We start from the raw sequence: 18,826 nt of genomic DNA on the forward strand, positions 1-18,826 counted from the left end.
GTAAACGGAGTAGATAAGGCCTAGTGTATGTCATTTACAACAACAGCTTCCGTTTGTTGGCTGGAGATTGGAAGATGGCGGTTTGAATGAGCTATACAAACTTTGAAAGCCAGACAGATAATAAGAAGTTAGGATCACAAGTATTTACCTACATTTTTAAATTGTAGGTAAATGCGCCCCCGCCTTTCAAATTTCAGAAGACTGGAGCGTGTCTAAAGCATAGCTGTCATGCCCATGTTAATGTAAAATGCATTATTGCGTCGGTTTGGGGTGAACTTAAAAAAATCCAGTTATGATGAAGAGACTGGCTTTTTCAATATTAAGTCATTTTCAGATAATTGGTCTTTCTGCATGGCTTATCCCCCTAATAGGATGTTGTTCACTTGAACAGTGAAACTTTAAAGTTCCATGTGCATGCAGCAGTTTTACAAACCAATTTTAGAAGTTTGGGGATCAACATTGACTGACTACAGACAAGAGGTAAAGCAACGGAAGCTGGTGCAGGGATAATAAAGGTGATGATCATTGGTTTCGGCAGAAAAGGTAACTCCCCTCCTCCTCTGCACTTCATCTGTGGGAGTGGCCTCCACTTTCAGGTACCTTGGTGTATCTCATTGGAAACTTTACCTGGAGCCATAACAATTGCTACCTACTTACGAAGGGACACCATTTCTTTCTCATGAACCTGAGGTATGCTAGTACTCTGGTGAGGGCGGTGAAAGCCCCACCAGCACAGACATCTACACCAGCAGAAGCAGGGCCTTCTTCTTGGTTTTTAACCAGGGTGCAAATGAAAATTTTTACTTCAAGTCATATGAAAGTGACTTTGAAATCCTTGGAAGGAAAAAAAAAAAGTACCATATAAAATTATGTTGCTGAAATCTGACAATAAAGAGTAATAATACAAGCACTGTTACACAATTTTAAAAAAACTCAAAAAAATTTCTGCATCCAGATGCATCACAATTCCTTCTGCATAGATCAGAAAAACAAATCCGGTCTCTCTTTAGTGAACACAATACAATTACTGCATACAAGTTAGTTCTTTTTTTTTTTTTTTTAAGGCTCCCTCCAAAAACTCAAAGCTGCACAAAGCAGTGAATTGTTTAAATGGCACATCAGAAGATTCTGACAGAACCCTCACAAAAACACAAAGCAAGATCTCAAACAGCTTTTTATTACATTTTCCAATCAATAACAGTACAATTTAGTACAGTATCTATCTTGCATCCAGCTCACCGTGGAACACCAACAGACCGAAATGAAATACAAAAAGTGAATAGGTACATAAGGGTGCAGAGCTCTATAATATTAATGGAAAGAGAAAAGGGAATCCACCTCAGTTGAATTGCATTTTCACTTGTGGCCATACACGAATACATCACATTTATTGTACATCATCGCAGAAAGGAAAAAAAAAAAAAGAAAAAAGAAAAAAAGTGAAAATATGTCACAACTTTAACAAAAGTGCTTCTGTATACAGTGAAAATGTTGTCATTCAGATGTTCTGATTTTCAAATTTAAGACCAATGGAGGGAGGGGGGGGGGGGGGGGGTGTACAAAAAGTTTTAGTATGGACAGTGTGTGAGGACATTTCTGTTCCATTGTGTGTGTGAAGATTTGAAGGAGAGAGGACTTTTCAAGGATAGATTTCTCACAATGATTGTAATAATTATTACAAAATTGGCATCAATAGAACTGGTAAGCATAATTTACATTAAGTATGCAGTCAATAATAAGTCTGTTTCCATTCTTGCTCATTCTGGTGCATAGCGTTACCAGTATTAGTACATGATGTATGTATGCAGAGTTTGAGCCAAAAATAAATTGGCCTCTATTAAGTTCAATCAACAGGTTACTCTCCTTTTTGGAAACAAAAGAAAAATCTAGGATTTTTGCACCATTGAAAGCAAGTCTACAGCATGCACATCTAAATTAACTCGTGGCAGACAAAATTAAATGTCTTAACTTAAAACAGACCATTATTTTCAGACATTGATTTTGTACATTTCATTCACAGAGTTGCAACTGCAGTCCCAAGCAAAGGAAGTGTCTATTAAGTCAGGTGAGGTGTTTCACTCAAAGTGGATACGAAACACAAATCCCCTTTCATATAGTAAAATCGAGCCATGCCTCAGTTACCTCAGCACCCTAAACCAAACCCTTCCCACCAAAAGTCAAAGGCATGTACAAGAATTAAGGGGCTTAACTGGATAATTTACTGGTAATAACTCTTTCTGTACTGGAATGAGCATTCATAACTTATAGCATGTGCTTGGTTAGTTAACACAGTATTAGTTGAGAGGCAAAGCTTCATGTGCAAAAGGCTGTGATGAAACAAAAACAGCTAGTATATAAATACATCATGGACATTTTGAAAGCTGCTCGTGTAATATGATCCAAGCTTTTTACTTCTGCATGGTTTTCTCATCTGTCTTATATGATTCACCTGGATTAGAAAGACAAGCTGTAATTCAAACATATCTAAAACCACTAAAGAAATATGACAAAAAAAAAAAAAAGCCATCAAGAATAACAAACCATCAGAATAGAAATCTTAAAAAAAAAAAGAAAAAAAAAAAAAAAAAAAAAAAAAGAAAAAAAAAAAAGGAAAAAAGTTAAATAATTTGTACAATTACACTCCAACATTTGCTTTCAAGACGCACACATTTGCATGGGATGATAGTGTTGTTTTCTCTTTCAAGGTAACATAAAATGGTCCAAGAAGGAATGCACAAGTTTTGGATTTGATACCACAGGAGATCCTTTCTTAACTAGGTGATAAACAATTGTGCTCTTCTTTGTGTAGGAAAGGCATTGGTTTCCCTTCGTTTTTGTGGTGTCCAAGTCAGTTTAAACAGTGTTGAAGAAGATGCTGTGAACATTCTCAAGTTGTAATGGTCTTCCAGTCAACTTTGGAGTTAAATGAACATCTGAGAAACAAAGAAAGGTTAAATTTAAGATTTGAATAATATAATCTGACCTACTGTTTAGCCTTTTTTTTTTTTAATGTTCTGCCAGGTTAAGACCTTAAAACTTGATGGACAAAGATCAAGCACTGATTGTGTCCCATTACAAACAACAACCAAGTGTGGAATAAGCGTAAAGGTAACTGGATTTTGGAGGGAAATTGGCATTTATTTGGATACAAATGTAAAAAAATAATAATAATAACAAAAAAAAAATAATAATAATATATGCAAAAAAAACAAAAAACAAAAAACAACAAAAAAACCCCAAAAACAATCAAACAGTAAAAGAACCTTCAGGCTTCAATTCCAGATCTTCAGAAAACTGTCCCAGGATCCTGTTGCAACTGCCATGCCATCATCAGTAACCCCCAGGCAGCTAACGCGGTTGTCATGTCCAGCCAACACACCTATAAGCAATCATAATTGTCATTTAGTTAACAGTAGTGCACTAAGGAAATACAGGTCACATCAATTTGGATGTTACAAAGTGCTCTTGGGATTTACCAACACTAAGGAGATAAAAGGCTTTTTCAGCAATACTAACCAGCACGATCAGCTTTTAGTGTGTCCCACACATTGCAGTTAAAGTCATCATATCCTGCCAGAAGAAGGCGGCCACTCTTTGAGAATGCCACAGAGGTGATGCCACATATGATATTGTCATGAGAATAGATCATTAATTCCTGATCAGCACGCAGATCGAACAGCCTGCAGGTGGCATCATCAGAGCCCGTGGCAAAGGCATTTCCATTAGGGAAAAACTGCAAGTTCCAAAAACAGAAATAATTATTGTCCAATTATTGATTGAAACAGGAAACAAATTTAGCAAGCAAAACACTTGTATTTACATGTGTATGGAACTTACACAGATGGCATTAATGTCAGACTCATGGCCAGTAAATGTCTGTCTGCACATGCCCTCTCGAACATCCCAGAGTTTAGCAGAGGCATCACAAGCACCAGAGACAAATAACCTTGAGTCAGGGGCGAGTGACAGGCTCATGACATCACCGGTGTGTCCAGCAAATGTGGTTGTCTGCTGGCCAGTCTCAATGTCCCAAAGTGCACTGTGAAATAAAGGATTTAGAATCAGTTTGCCTGTTGTCTAGCACGTTAACTGCTCATTAACGGAACTCAATGTCATCTTTTCACTCACCAAGTGGTATCTCCAGAGCTTGTAACAATCTGGTTGTCATCAAGAAAGCGACAACAGGACAGGTATCCTAATATTGAGAGTCAATAGAAGTCATTAATACACAAGTGAAAGACAAATGTAGAACTAGCAGTGCACATTTAACCCCTACTTGCAGTTACGACTAATCATCAATTAGCAGTAAATAGATCAGTTATTTAAAATTCATTGAAAATTAAAAAAAAAAAAAAGACTAACAAATTTTTAAAGCAACATACACCTTATCATGCCACTGTTTTGTTGAATCCAACTATAAGTTAACATAGACAATATGGCAAAAGAAGCATGTTTTAACTGATACTTTGCTGTTTGAGAAGACATTTACAACCATTTACCTGTATGTCCAGCGAGCTCACGGCTCACACGTACATTCCCCTCACGTGTTTTCAGGTTGTAGATGGAACAGATGTTATCTAAGCCACCACAGGCCACATAGTTTCCTGAAGGCGCATATGCGCAAGTCATGACCCAGGAAGATCGAAGTGGAATGGCATGAACCTATAGAGTAACAAACAGACACATGCACAGATACTTAAGTTCCATTTTGTCAAAGAAACAAAATCTTCAAAATAGGATTACATACCTTTTGGAGAGCAATGTTACAATAACTAAATTTGGCATTTAAACACTAACACACAACAATGTCAGTCTGCCTTTATAAAGCATAAAATAAATGTCAATACTTATTTATACAATTTAGAAAGTACTGCAACTCCTTCACTTTTTACACTTCAAAGTTTCAAGCTTTCTTTTAAACAAGTATTCAGACCCTTTGCTATAGCACTCAACGCTGTAGTCAGCTGTGTCCTGCTGGATTTAATGTGTCCTTAAAATTTGTGTGTAGGGCTTCAGTAGAGTTGACCTATGTCAAAATTATTGGATTAAACAGTTTAGAAAGTTCTGCCAGGAAGACAATCATGTCAGCACGTCATCAAAAAGGTCTTTATGGTAGAGTAGTTAGACAGAAGCCAAACACAAGGTTCCTTTAAGAGAAAAGAAAAAAAATCTCCAGAGCGCAACAACCTGACTGCAGCAGTGAACCAAAGCTTACAGCAAAGAACGCTCTGGTGGCTTGCTGACAAGTTTCCAATGGTTCCTTCGAGGACAAGCCTAGGCCTGAAATTTAAACTGAACAAAAGATGTTTCTAAACAAAAAAAAAACAAAAACAAAAAAAAACTGCCAAATTCTTTTCAAGTCTAAACTATAAAAATAAGCTATTGTGAGGTACTGCCAGATCACAAAGTAAGTTCTTGTGACCCAAGCTACAACTCAGAAGAGGCTGCACTGTTGAGATATTAGACAGCATCCTGTAAAAATCACGGCCGTAATTTTTCCATTTCAATGGGAACATGATATTAGTCAATAATCTGCTGCTTAGGGACACCATAATGCAACAGCTTAATTAAACAAGAGGATGAAATAACCAGCCTTGCATTAAAGTATCCCATAAACAAATCAAACCTCCATCTACCCTTTAATGTTGGAAGAATTACCCTTTAATCTTTTTATTACCAGCTGGATCATTGTCCACAGTATCATGTTAAATTATATTATCCCAAAAGGTTCTTCAGTATCCCAAACAAGTCAGAAAGCTTTTTAAGGATCCCGAAGAAACTTCTGTCTTTGGTGGAGAAGCCAGATTACCTTTTAGGCATTAAAACAGTGTACTCATTCCTCCGATATCAACAACTGCACACCAGACACATCAGCCTCAGGGGAAAGGGCACAAATGCCTCTTGCTCAGCTGATCTGCAACACTTTTAAATATAAGTTTTCCCTCTTTTCAATTCAACATAGCCTCATAGGTTCAAAAAAAATTGTTTTATCCCATAAAGAAGTACAACATAGTACAAAAGGAACAACTTAAAAGGTAAACTAAATTTATATAGTTTTATTAATTTCAAGATCACTTAGTATCCAATCTATGTAAACATTTTAAAAAATCAGAATGAAGATGACCGCACTTTTTTTGTCTGCGCTTTGTAAGGCTGTGTTGTTACTGACTCTCAACTAGATTAAACACAAGGTTTGCCTATTATTCCATTAGTCCTCATTATAAAATAATAATGAAGAAAATTACCTTATTTGTGGTATAGCTATCCCAAATAATAAGTTTGCCATCTTGAGAGGCACTGACCAAGAGCCTACAAAAAAAAAAAGAAAAGAACAGTAATATGAACATCACTAACACAGTATCCAGGGGTTGTCACGCATCTATTTTTTATCCAGAGTTAAAAACAATAGAAAAATATGCATAAACTGCTGAAAGACACAAAGTTCACTATGCTCCACAAATCATATTCTGGCTGTTAGGTTTTACCTAGAATCTGTTCCCCAATGCATGGCATATATTTTAGCCAAATGGCCCCGCAGCGTTCGTCTTGTACGCATCTGGATTCGGCCAACGGGGTCAATATTAGCTGTGATCTGTAAAACATTAAGTGCTATAAGGTTCATTTCCCATCAAATGCTTTTCAACCCAAACACTATGAAAAGTTAAATGTTACCTGTGATAGTGTGGCATCTGCACATGCTTTCCTGGCATCCTGAGGAGACACAAAAAAAAAAAAAAAAAGGGGGGGGGGGTCAACACTTTGGTCAGACATTTTCCATCTCACACCAGTCTCGACTGGAAGGGCTGTCAGATTTTTCAGAATAAACGTCTGTATGCTTTTATGTGGAGAAGTGATACTTTGTTACTCACTCTGATCTGATTCTTGAGCTGCTCTGCCTCTTGGCGTAACTGGTCCAGTTCACTCATCTTATTCTGCTTTTTCAATTACCTTACTCCAGCTACCACGGGCACTTGTTGCTCTAAAAAAAAGCAACACAAACAAAGGAAATATGAGGAACTTTAATCTTTCAAGCAAACCATTTTAAAATCAAAGCTGTAATGAAGACAAACGCAAAATGGGTCTGAACGCAGCTCACAGACCTGCAGTGGATAAAGATTTTCACCAAGATTGTTTTGATTGAATTGATGGCAAAAAAATAAATAAATAAAAATTGTTTACCTACAATATGTCCAATGTGCAGTTCATGCTTCAACCTTACTTTCCCACCTCAATGTCACCAGCTAAATCCTGACACACAATTCATATTGCCAGACAAATCTTGTTAACGCATGACTTTCCAGTGATCCGAAAAGCAGTCATTATCCTGTTGACCTTAATCCCTGGGATACTCAGAATTTCAGTGATCAATAAGCCACTTATATTAATACAGAGCCGCAAAGCACGCTCAAAGTTCAGCTAATAAAATATATACATATTAATTTTACTGATTTTTTATATATATATATATATATATATATATATATATATATATTTTCTGTTATGGTTGGAACATTTGTTAACTGTCCATTTCAGTAACGTCCACGTCAGCATACTTAGAGTAACGAAAAGTAAGGTTTTCCTAAGGTAGAAGAATGAAACACCTAAAAGATGGCTGCAATCAACAGGTAGGAATGGATTTATGAATATAGTATTGAATTTAATAATAAGGTCAGTAGGAGGATTATTAGTTGTGAACAAGTGCGGTGAACAAAAATACTTTACAAAACCAACCTGAAGCTGCACACGGGACATCTCTTTGCATTTAAAATGGGAAACGGATACTTCTGTATTGAACTGCAAAGAGTAAATAAGTTACCAACCTGAAGTGGAGAAAACACTCAGTTTTGACCAAATGTAAGATCAGCCATAATTTTCTACAGATTCAAGAGTTATTGTATTGTTAGAACATGTGAACGCTTGGAAGCCAAATTTTTTCTAAAGAATTGTAACTTCCTTCTATTATACGGATACTGAAGACGACGGTCACAAAGTTAAACTCAATTTTTACTTGTTACACATGTAACAGCTTAAAAGTGAAAAATAAATAACATTACCAAACCTAATTAACCCAGAAATTAAAAACAAAATGCAATACAGATTTAAATATGATTGTAAAGTTACTAAAGATCAAGTTAACTAGCACTGCCCTACTAGTTACCTTACCTTGTGTTTTTCCGTCAGCTCACCTATGTTACTGGAAGTTGCAGGACAAGACTGAAAGTCTTCTCAACCTTATCTACACAATCGTCTAAGTTGTCTGACTGGTTGGCCTTTCTAACTCAAGTTATCCTCTTATGCTCATTAATCTTATAATAAATGTGTCATGGAAAGTAATCATGATTAAGCATCATCCAGTGACAGCAGGATGCCATTCTCACCTTGAAAACCTCTTAAAACATAATTTTAAAACTATATTCCCAACTTCTCTCAACCTAAGAAAAATAAAAGAACTAATAATTGAAGTTAGAAATATTTACTACACTAATGTAGAGTTTCCTGTCTTAACTTTAAGTATAATTAATCCCATGAACTCAAAAATAAAACAAGAGTTTTTATTTAGTACACAGAGTTGGAAACAACTACAGAAAAAGGAGGTTACATAAGTAACTCTGCCTGATTTTGAACTTTTCCAATGAATTTAAATTAAATTCTTTTAAGTTAAACTGATGAGTATCTATCACAACTAAACTATGAAAAGCTGTTAGTTTTAAAGTGCTACTCAATGTTCAATGTTTTAAATTCAAACTTGAGTCAGATGAAATAAGACACCTACATCTTTTTGTTCTTTCTTAAACTGCCAAATTCCCCAAAAAATAAAAATAAATTCCAGTGGCAAATATTAATGTGGAATAGCCTGAAGTCATGTTATAAATCTGAGTTTTAAATATTCTACATTCAGAAATTAAAAAAATAAAATACAAATTCAATCTTGTTGACCTCTGTGGATGCTTACAGTTAAGGAGTTCCTCTCCCTCATCACTTCTCCTTTCCAAGCGCCTGATCAGGGTCAGCTGACTGCATGATAAACAATGAGCAGTGGCAAACAGCCTGAAGTTGCAGCTCACTAGTTTTCAAGTCCCTTAAGGGTAGATTGCGTCTGCTATTTTAGGTGTCTTCTACATTTTCAGTTAAATGTGTATGTTTCACTAGATAAACAAACATTTGTTCTCAAGAACATACCGGCTTATCTGTACTGTTAGATAATAATAATAATAATAATAATAATAATAATAATGCAATATTTCACAGGTCTAAAGCTGGATCACAGAAAAAGCCATAACCAGCAGTATCACTGAGCAACTCCATAATCCTAAAAGCTAAAATCCTCAGTCAATGAGTCTCTAATCCTATCCATGTCCACAAATGTAAACAGCTGGCAAAGCCTGTCCAGGCATTAGAAATATGTTTTTCCAATCATAAAAGGATGAGATTAATCTTAATTCTTTTACACACAACTAATCCAGGCACTTGCTTTGAGAAATTGCCAGGATTTTCAGCTTCCAATGACATCGCAACCATATTACAGATCCTTTCATGCAGTTGTGACCAGATACAAGTAGGACTACTTTCTGAAGGAATCCAGTAACATACAATTAACTTCAAAACACTATTGGTAGTTTTAACAACAATGCAAACAGACTTTGTGACAGAAATAAAATGTACTAGTATAAATCAACAGCATGAACTAACGTGTTTGTGTGCAAAGGTTTAACCAACAGTGTACGGGTTGTACTGATAGTTGACACAGACATTGTGTGCAGTACTGTGATTTGCCTACAACAGTCACAATGAAATCATTTGCATTGGACTTTGCGTTGCATTTGAATGGCTGCCGGATAGCTGTTTTAACTCCGCTTTTGGTTTGAATTTGTTTAGTAGGTTACTCTACAGAGGCTGCACGCACATTTCAGGAGGAAATTACAAGCAATTCTGCACAATAAGGTGGCAAAAATACTGAGTGCTGCACAGTGTAAAGATAATATGACTTGCACTGAAGATGCAGCTAAACGCCATCTTGCAGACTGCTGTCCGCTAGTTAGCAAGCTCGACAGAGTAGGCCTGCAGGCAGGGCAGAGCTAATATTCAAAAAATTAAAGTCACCTTATTAAGAACAGTTACACACAAGGGTTAAAAATGTCTGGAAACGAGCAGAGTCAATGTAACGCAACACTCGCAAAATTTCATAACACGCGAACCAAATAGCCAGAATTATCTAATGCAAAATAACGTAACCACAGTCACTTCAGGGAAGACTCCGCCGCTCTTCCGCAATTATACAGGGTGCTATGTAGTTAGCTTTTAAGCAACAGTGGGTAAACCAGAAAACTGGCTTGTGGATTGGCCTTCGGAGATCCACTTACTTACATACTAACAATCTTGTTAAACGCAGTACTTCCAAGTTAATTTGATTACCGCGTAAATTTATTTGGTCCTTTTAATCTTGCAGCAGACGGAGGGAGGGGGAAGACTGTAAAACTGCAAGGTCGGGCGGCGATGGCCTGTTTTACTCCAGCAAGCGACAAATGCAAGAAGAAAAAAAAAGGGGGGGGGGGGCTGGGTGTTTTTCATAAAGCAAATGACCTTTCAGAAAATAAGCGAATACAGAAAGAAAAAATAAACTAAATCCATGAAACCTGCAAGTTAGCTGGCTGTTTATAAGTAATGTTCCCAACACGAGTTAAGGCGTTGCATCGATGCGGCCGTTTTGTTGCAGACAGGCACCGATATGCTAACTTATTTGCTCGGCTGGTAAAAACAGGGTGTAAACGCGGCAATGGCATTTACGTTAAATAAGTGTTGCAATTTAATCCACAGAAGCGTGCGCAGAGTTAACAAGTGATGCTATAACCCACTCTTTTTAATCACAAGAAAAACACTGTTTGCTGTTATTACGGGACGTTTATTGTTCCAGCCCAACCCAGTATGTCATCATCAACTCACAAAATCTTTAAATATACCATTTCGATTATAATGTAAGTCAGTGCAATCAGTGAAGCTTTAAATTTAAGCATGATTACTGCAGTTGTCTCTTATATCATATGGTTATCAATGCATTTTATATCAAGAAGCACCTCCGCTGGGCCAACATTATTACTTAAACGCCAGCCAGAAGCTTCCTCCGACATTAATTGTAGCTAACGTTGCTCAGATGCTTGGATACTAGTTAAGTTCTGTCATTTAATTTGCAGCTAATACTCTACACCGGGATCCACCGATGCAAACACTCTTATGGCAAAATAGCCAACTTAATGCTAGCTAACCCCTGCTAACTAGAAGGCTAGGCTACTGCTACCCCACCCCCGGGCAGTTCAATTCCGCCACAATTCATTAGCTAAAGGTAGAACAGTTACAATTACAGCTCTAAAAGCAGTGTGCTGGTCGCTTCATTTTGCCTTACCTGATTCAATTTGCGCCTGTTTTTGAGTTTGGGCATTGACTGGAACACGGGACGGTGTGTATCTCCGATCCACGCATCAACGAACACCACAACGCTAGCTTACTAACTAGCTTAAGCCAGCTAGCGTAGTTTTCCGAGGAGTAGCCCTTCCCGAACGCAGGCTACGGCTGGGGGAGCTTGACAACCTCAGTCAACCAACCGGAGAGGGGAGGGGACGGAGAGGGGGGAATCACACCCACTAAAGCCCTTTAATGAAGGCACTGCCCAGGCAGATAAAAAGCCAATCTTTAAATTCACTAAAGCTCACCCAACAAGACAGCCTACTGTCTCCCTTTTGCCGAGCTTAACATCTGCCCTTTCCGTAGTAACACTCTTGTCCGGCCACCGAGCAATGAGATGGGCGCGGTAACCCTGCAGTTAGCGCTGGGAAACCCCACGTTGCAGCAGAGAGGGAGAGAGAACCTTCGATTGGAGTTCTATAACTGGAGATGCTACAATTATCATCAGCCCCCTTGCAGCGATGTTTAGCACGTCTAATTTTGTACACGCGTATTTAATTCGAGCACAATACAGTTTAAGAGAGCACAGTGTTCGCTTATGTTCTCAGCAAAGGAGCCTAAGTTAAAGATCGAGTAAACAGGGCCCCAACTTCGCTTCTAAAGTAGGAAGTGGTAATCATGATTTCAGTACAGTACTGTAGGGGGGGGGCATTTGCTCAATTTCAGGAGCTACACCCAGGCCTGATTACTGCCAGACCTGCAGAATCAAGACATCAAGTAATTAAATAGCAAGTTAAAAGGTCTCAAAAGCAACCCAAGAATAGATGATAAAGCCACTCACATCTATGATTCTGGGTTACAAATCCATTTCCAAGATTTTTTTTCCAGTCAACCACGGTGAAGGCCATTATCCACAAATTTAAAAAACGTAGAACAGAGGTGAACCTTCCCATGAGTGGCCGATCTGTCAAAATTACTCCATGAGTGCACCAACGACTCATCCAGGAGGTCACAAAGAACCCATTACAACATCTAAAGAACTGGAAGCCTCAGTTATTGCACTTAAGGTCAAAGTTCATGATTCAAAATAAGAAAGCAACTGGGGAAAAAACACTCACAAAAATTGTATGATTACTTTTTCAACATATGCCGCGATGCAATGCAATTTTCTGCTGGAAAATCTTGTTGGTGAGCATACATATCAATGCTACTTTGATTGCACCAGCAGCCAAAATGCTCTTGCAGAGTGAGTATACACACCCTAGCAAAGACACAATGACATAGCTGCTACTTGACCCTGCCTCAACATTCCATGAATCCCTAACTGATAGAGTAGGGGGTAGGTAAGATTTTTTTTTCCCAGAGGGCCGCACAGGCTTAAAAAATCCAAATGAAAAAGTTGTTATATACATTTTAAATTAGCCTACATCTTGCCAGTTGTATGATATGTACTACTGCACTACTACTAGGTCACTGATATAAAAAAAAAAAAAAAAAAACAGCACTGAATTAAAATTAAATAGCTGTGTGGACCCAGTGCAGTCATTCACCTCAAGATTCCTTCATCAGTGATTACACTCTGATTTCACTGGCATTTGTTTTGCTTTTCTCTTAGGACATCAGGGGTTAGATTGAGATGGTTCAAGGCTGATCCCTGCCCTCGAGCATTATTTTACCCATGTGAGCTATAGTGCATTTGTGAGATGGCATGAAACAAACCTTATCTGTTCCCACCCCACAATCCATGGGACCCAAAGGATCCCCCGTCAACTTCACAGTGCCAGATACCACAGGACACCCCCAGAGGTCCCGTTTCATGACCTGACAGAATAAAGCTATTTTGGTGGCATGAGCGGTTTTGATATTTAATTTAGTCATACTAAGCAGTCATCTGATGCACAAATACACTCGTAAAAAAATCCCAATTGGACCCAGTTCATGTAAGAAATACATACTAGACAAACTAGAATATAACAATCCAATTAATCCATACCAGAAAAAATAAGTAGCTCAGGAATGTCATACAGAAAAAAAAAAACCTGCAATGGATTTGGTTGAGTAAATGTAGTAAAGACGTTAACTAAAGTTCCACATGTAATCACCTGTCAGGCAAATTTCTTAGCTACCTAGTTAGCGACTACCAACCTCTTTGTCTCACTTGCCTCACAAATTCCATCTTATTCATACCCGTCACCACATCCTCTCATTATCTAAGCCCTCGCTGCATCTTGTCCATCCTTCCTCTTTCAATCAGACTACTCTCCCTTCTCTCCATTTTCAAGATACCATCTGGAGCTCAAAGTAGGCTCAGATGACATAAGACCTGATCTTCCTACATTCATTTCCTTCTCGCATCATCCATTCATCATCCATCACTACCCTGCATAACTAAACCTTGAAAACCTTGAATCGATTATTGGTACTGATGGTCCACATATATATAAAAATATAAAGACAAGATGGGAATCGGTTGCATTGAAAATAGTGTTTGACAAATCTCTTCTTAATACACAGCATGTGAAAAGCCACTGTGTTTACCTTTCCCTCTTTATTTTTGTTAGACTCACATTTTACGACAGGATTTATCTACTATAATCTTTGCCATCAGCAAAACGAAGAATACATAGAATCTCTTTAGTACCATACCTCTGAGTGACCCCGTGGAATAAAAACAAATGGCATAACATTTGGATTATCATGACCATCTTTATTATGGCTTGTCAGTATCATTTTAATATTACATTTTGATCATGAATGAAAGCAGTTATTTGATTTCAACATGCAGATACAGAAAGAAAAGTATTCCCACATTGCTGTGTAAGTTATAATTCAATGTATGTGAATTCTCCCGGTCATATTATTTTTATTTGCAAATGTCACAATGATCTATTAGCCATGTAATTGCTTAACTAGAAGGACAGGAACCTGGTAAATTCAGCTCATGAAATTCACCTGACAGCTGGTAGTAATGTTTTTTTTAAAAAGTAACTATTATTTCATTGCCTATTACCTAATCTACATATTAAATGCTAATAGCTTCACATAACTTTTAATTTTGATTTCTATGTTGTGTCCTTTTAAATTCTGCACTCTGCACTGAATTAGCCCACAAGAGGAATGAGGTGTACACTGATACACAGCTCTTTCACTCAGCTAACAAATGTGAAATTCTTAATGTTCCCATTGTAATGTTGAAAATAACATCTTGCAGTTGAGTGCCTCCTTATTTGGATGTCAGCTTTCATAAAAGTCACCGGGGGGCTGTGCAAACACCTGCTAATGGGCCACACTAAGCTAATTGCAGTTCCCATAACTGTGTCGTCATGTGACACTGAGGTCACACAAAAATGCATCTGATTGTTTACAATATTTTGCTGCGTTGCTGTTACTTTCTCTAAAAATACGGATATTTGACGAATTTAAAGCTATACAAACTAGTTATTTTCCAGTGTAGCTGTGTTGCATTTGATGGGTGAGATCAGTATCAAATTATTCCTCATGGGTGATTAGCAAGTCCACCCTCTAAGTGCCATAAATGGTCTTCTGGCAGGCTTTTCTAAACTCTGGGGAAAGAGCATTAAACATTTAGAAATGATGAGGCTAAGACATCCTCTTATTGTGCATTAAGTGTTTTTGGTACACACAGTACTTGCACTGACTCGTTTCTATATAATCCTGAAAAATTGGTGAGTATGCTATCTTGAGAATTAACTATTAATAGTTATTAATTTGAATAATATCTAAAATGACTAACTTGAAATGAGAGGTTTTAGGATCATGATTAACAATCCTCTAATAAATATTGTTGGCAGCATAAAACTGCAGCTTCTTAAAAAGTTTCCCCATTTTCATTTCCTTCCAGGTCAGCAAATTATCACAAGATCAAAAAATACAATGTAATTTTTGAGATGTTTGATGAAGAAGGAAATGGAGAAGTGAAGACACAAGAGCTAGAGAGGATGATGAGTTTAACTGGAATCAATCCTACCAAGAGCGAGCTCATCCAGATGGCCAAAGATGTGGACAAAGAAGATACCTGCAAAATTCCTTGCTATGGGAATAAAAACCCTCTGTCTTACTCTGCAGAGTTCTTGAGCTACCCATAATTTCTCCATATGTTCTCTATAGTGATCTTAGACTGAAGAATAGCAAATATTTTCTTTGGCCATTGGCTGCTTTTTCACTCATTTTCAGCCCAGTTCTTGCCCCTGACCATTTTCATAGGATTTTTCTTTTGTTTGTTAAACCATTTCACCTCAACATACATTCAAGCATTAAAAAAGCACCAAAGTCAAGAGGTGAACCAGTGTTGTGTCTACATGTAACAGACAACGTATCTTTGGGCACTTTGTTACTAGCAGCTCTTCTCAAAAATGCAAAATTTGTTCTAAAAACGAACTTTGAATGTCCTCCAAGAAGCGTGGAAAACATTTCTTGAAGACTTCTTAAAGAAATTACAAGAAAACCTGGCAAAGAGAGTTCAGGCTGTGTGGAAGAATGAAGGTGGTCATACCAAATATTGACTCTCAAGTGTACAAACACCGTTTCTGCCTTATATACTAAATTTCAAATTATGTTTGAACATGTTTCAATAAATCACTGCACCTATTCATCATTTTCTTAGCAAAACATGCTAGGTATGGCATGGCTCAAGACTTTTGCAATGTACTGTATCTATCTAGCAAGTGGACATAGAACTTTCTAAGGTTCTACTTCTGTTGTCTGCTGATTGAGCTTTAATCAAGTTGTTGCAGTTGTTATGCTTTATTATACTGTGTTGCACGTAAACCGGTTCTATTTACATACTTTAGAAATGTCTTTTTCTACATCCACTGCACATTAATGTGCGCATTAGTGGAAGCTTCATCTCTTTAGAATCAGCCCAAACCAGACAAGTAAAATGCTGTAGCGATAATGTGGCTTATTCAACTTAGGAAAAGTGCTGATATGAAATTGCTGTTTGGTGTTTGTTGATCTGATAAATTAATCTTAAGATATTTGTGGTATTATCCTTTGTGCCTATTCGGGCCCAGAATTTTAATACACATCTTAATCGATTAAGGATTTATGAAGCAGCTTTCCCAGAGAACAATAATATTCCAAAATGCATTTAAAAACATTATGTATGCCGCAGTCTTACTGCAGGTTTCTCTGTGAATCACTAGGTGGCATTGTTTTACAGTGTGTAACCTGAGAAGAGTCTAGTGGTTTTATGATTATTTGCATTGCCGAATCTCCCAAGCAACCGAAAATACACACACACACACACACACACACACACACACACACACACACACACACACACACACACACACACACACACACACACACACACACAGAGTCCAACATTTAAACTATTAAATTATACATTTATTTGTTAATTTTTGTAGAAATGAAATGCTCATTGTTCCTCAGTTGTTCCTAGTGTGATTTAAAAGTTTCTTGCATTTGTGAAATGAATGATATAATGAATTAACCATTATATGACCTGTGATGCACTGAAACACTGCATTCCTGGGATTTAACTTATGCTGAAGTATAGTTTTCATGTCACTTTAACTTAGCAAAACTGTGTTAGTTATGTTATGTGTCATTTCATCTGAAGAACTGGAGGAAATATTGCAATTTCCTTTCCTGTTTCCGATTTCCTATTGTCTTCCCTGCTCTCTTTACACCTCCCTCCTCCGTTTTCTGTCTGAACCAATGCAAGCTGAGACATACCCACAATTTTGATATATATCTGTAGAATACATCCCTTTAAAGGAGATATATTGCTTGGAGAGGATCTTCTTTAGGTGTAGTTATTATGTACTGTGTAATTAAAAGGGTATATGTAGCCCCTATACATGTAAATGTATTGATTTTTTTTATGCATAAAAATCACACATGGAGCAGATTAAAATGTATTATTTTTGCGATGTTTCAGGAAAAAGAGTATTTAACTATGAAAGCTTTCTGGGTCTCATGGTTCTATACCATGAAAGAACAAAGAACCAGGATTCTGAACTCAGAGCTGCTTTTAGAGTATTTGATAAAGAGGGTAAGAAATATATTGCCTGAACACGCTCAAGTAAGTAAAACACAACAAAGTTGTAACAAAGACATCATACTTCTCCACTCTTGTTACACGGCACAAAAGTTCCCTAATTCAAATCAAGCTATAACATATTCTGCGAAAAACACAGTAAGCATGGATATGCTAATCAGACTGTTTTCTACACGGGGGTGTTAGGGTCACATTAAGAATAAAAATATTATTGTTCATTTTGAGCATAAAGGGAGGAAAAAGGTCAAAATGTGGAGATTAAAGTTGCCACGACTGCTATACGCTCTACAAAATGCCCTGTGTAGACAAGCTAGTGAAATCATACTTCGGGATCAGTATTAGTAAAAAATAATTATTATTTTTAGCACATACACACAGTGTGAGAAGTATAACACCATTGAAGAGATGGTGCAGAAAGCTGCTTCTGGTCAGAAGGAAAAAACACACAAATTTGAATGAGTTGGCCGGGTTTGCAAAATAAAATTACTGGAAATGGACAGATGCAAGGGTGTCGATGGTCACACTCTCATCCAGTCGTGTTGCATCACAAGACACAATAAGACAGCTCATCAAGTTGTTTCACTAACTCATCATACACAAGGTATTTTGTAGAGGGTATATCAGCCATGGCAGTGTTTGACTTGAAAAAAAACAACAACTTTAACCTCCACATTTCATCTTCTTTCTCAAATTGGACAATAATTTATAATTTTCTTAATGTGGCCCTAATATGCCATCGTAGTTTCACTTAGTGTTAATTGGAATTTGTCTTTAGTATTTTTTTCATGTTTAATATCAATGTAGGCAGATGGAGACTGATTATGAAGGCATGTTATATGCATTCTCTTTTATATTTTATCATTTCAATGATTGTGATAAATTTTATTTTGTTCAAATCAATCAGAAAATGTTTAGTGTATCAAGTCATTATTGCTTTTACACATTTTATCTAAATCTACAAATGAGCTTCCTCTGAAGGGTGGCTATTAGACATTGAGTTAGGAACTCAGTAATTCATGAAGGGTTTGAAACTCCTAACAGTCCACAATTAAAAGGATCCGGCTTATTTAGTTTTGGGATCTGACTAGGGTCCCTCTTGGGTGCTTACTCTGTGAGGTATTTTAGGCATATCCAACTAAGAGGAGATCCTGAGACAGATCTGGGTCCTTATTTTTATTTTTTCAGAATTTGTGGCAATGATGACTGGAAACTTGTTCAAAATGACCTGAAGAATCTACAGATTTTCTTAAAATCGACAAAAAAATGGAAAATAAAATGTGTTCAGTCACTTATCTGTGTGGTGATTTTTGTGCAACTGTGCAAATCCTTACCAGTGAAACAAATTTTTAATGCTAATTTCTTTGCTGGTTTCTTCTTCTGTTC

General features: G+C 37.1%; 2 protein-coding genes across 4 annotated transcripts; one reads left to right on the top strand and one right to left on the bottom strand.

Annotated features, from left to right (window-relative positions):
- Positions 1-1,156: 1,156 nt before the first annotated feature.
- gnb1b (guanine nucleotide binding protein (G protein), beta polypeptide 1b) lies at positions 1,157-11,856 on the bottom strand. Of its 3 annotated transcripts, none has more exons than XM_026167532.1 (11): positions 11,399-11,856; positions 6,870-6,979; positions 6,673-6,711; positions 6,486-6,592; positions 6,246-6,309; positions 4,500-4,662; positions 4,129-4,195; positions 3,838-4,039; positions 3,517-3,733; positions 3,264-3,379; positions 1,157-2,933 (listed from the first exon to the last, which is right to left on the bottom strand). In XM_026167532.1, the coding sequence occupies exons 2-10, from the start codon at positions 6,924-6,926 to the stop codon at positions 3,273-3,275; spliced, it is 1,023 nt and encodes a 340-aa protein (XP_026023317.1). In that variant the 5' UTR covers positions 6,927-6,979; positions 11,399-11,856; the 3' UTR covers positions 1,157-2,933; positions 3,264-3,272. The 3 variants fall into 3 exon arrangements, with proteins under 3 accessions (XP_026023317.1, XP_026023318.1, XP_026023319.1); XM_026167533.1 differs by lacking the exon at positions 11,399-11,856 and adding an exon at positions 8,164-8,440; XM_026167534.1 differs by lacking the exon at positions 11,399-11,856 and adding an exon at positions 7,180-7,435.
- Positions 7,609-17,733, top strand: LOC113021899 (calmodulin-like protein 6). Its single transcript, XM_026166725.1, is given in 3 exon segments — positions 7,609-7,625; positions 15,260-15,435; positions 17,324-17,733. Coding segments are annotated over 3 exon segments (327 nt in total). The 3' UTR covers positions 17,458-17,733.
- The last annotated feature ends 1,093 nt before the right edge of the window (positions 17,734-18,826 follow it).

Source organism: Astatotilapia calliptera, chromosome 5 (assembly GCF_900246225.1).
Source record: "Astatotilapia calliptera chromosome 5, fAstCal1.2, whole genome shotgun sequence".
In the NCBI taxonomy this organism is placed as follows: domain Eukaryota; kingdom Metazoa; phylum Chordata; class Actinopteri; order Cichliformes; family Cichlidae; genus Astatotilapia; species Astatotilapia calliptera.

What these genes read in the sequence shown, in the direction of transcription:
- gnb1b (XM_026167532.1), bottom strand. Translation starts at nt 6,926, where the DNA reads ATGAGTGAACTGGACCAGTTACGCCAAGAGGCAGAGCAGCTCAAGAAT. An exon ending in AGCTCAAGAATCAGATCAGA is followed by an intron (nt 6,712 to 6,869) that starts GTGAGTAACAAA and finishes GTGTCTCCTCAG; the next exon opens with GATGCCAGGAAAGCATGTGC. An exon ending in CATTGGGGAACAGATTCTAG is followed by an intron (nt 6,310 to 6,485) that starts GTAAAACCTAAC and finishes TTTTTTTTGTAG; the next exon opens with GCTCTTGGTCAGTGCCTCTC.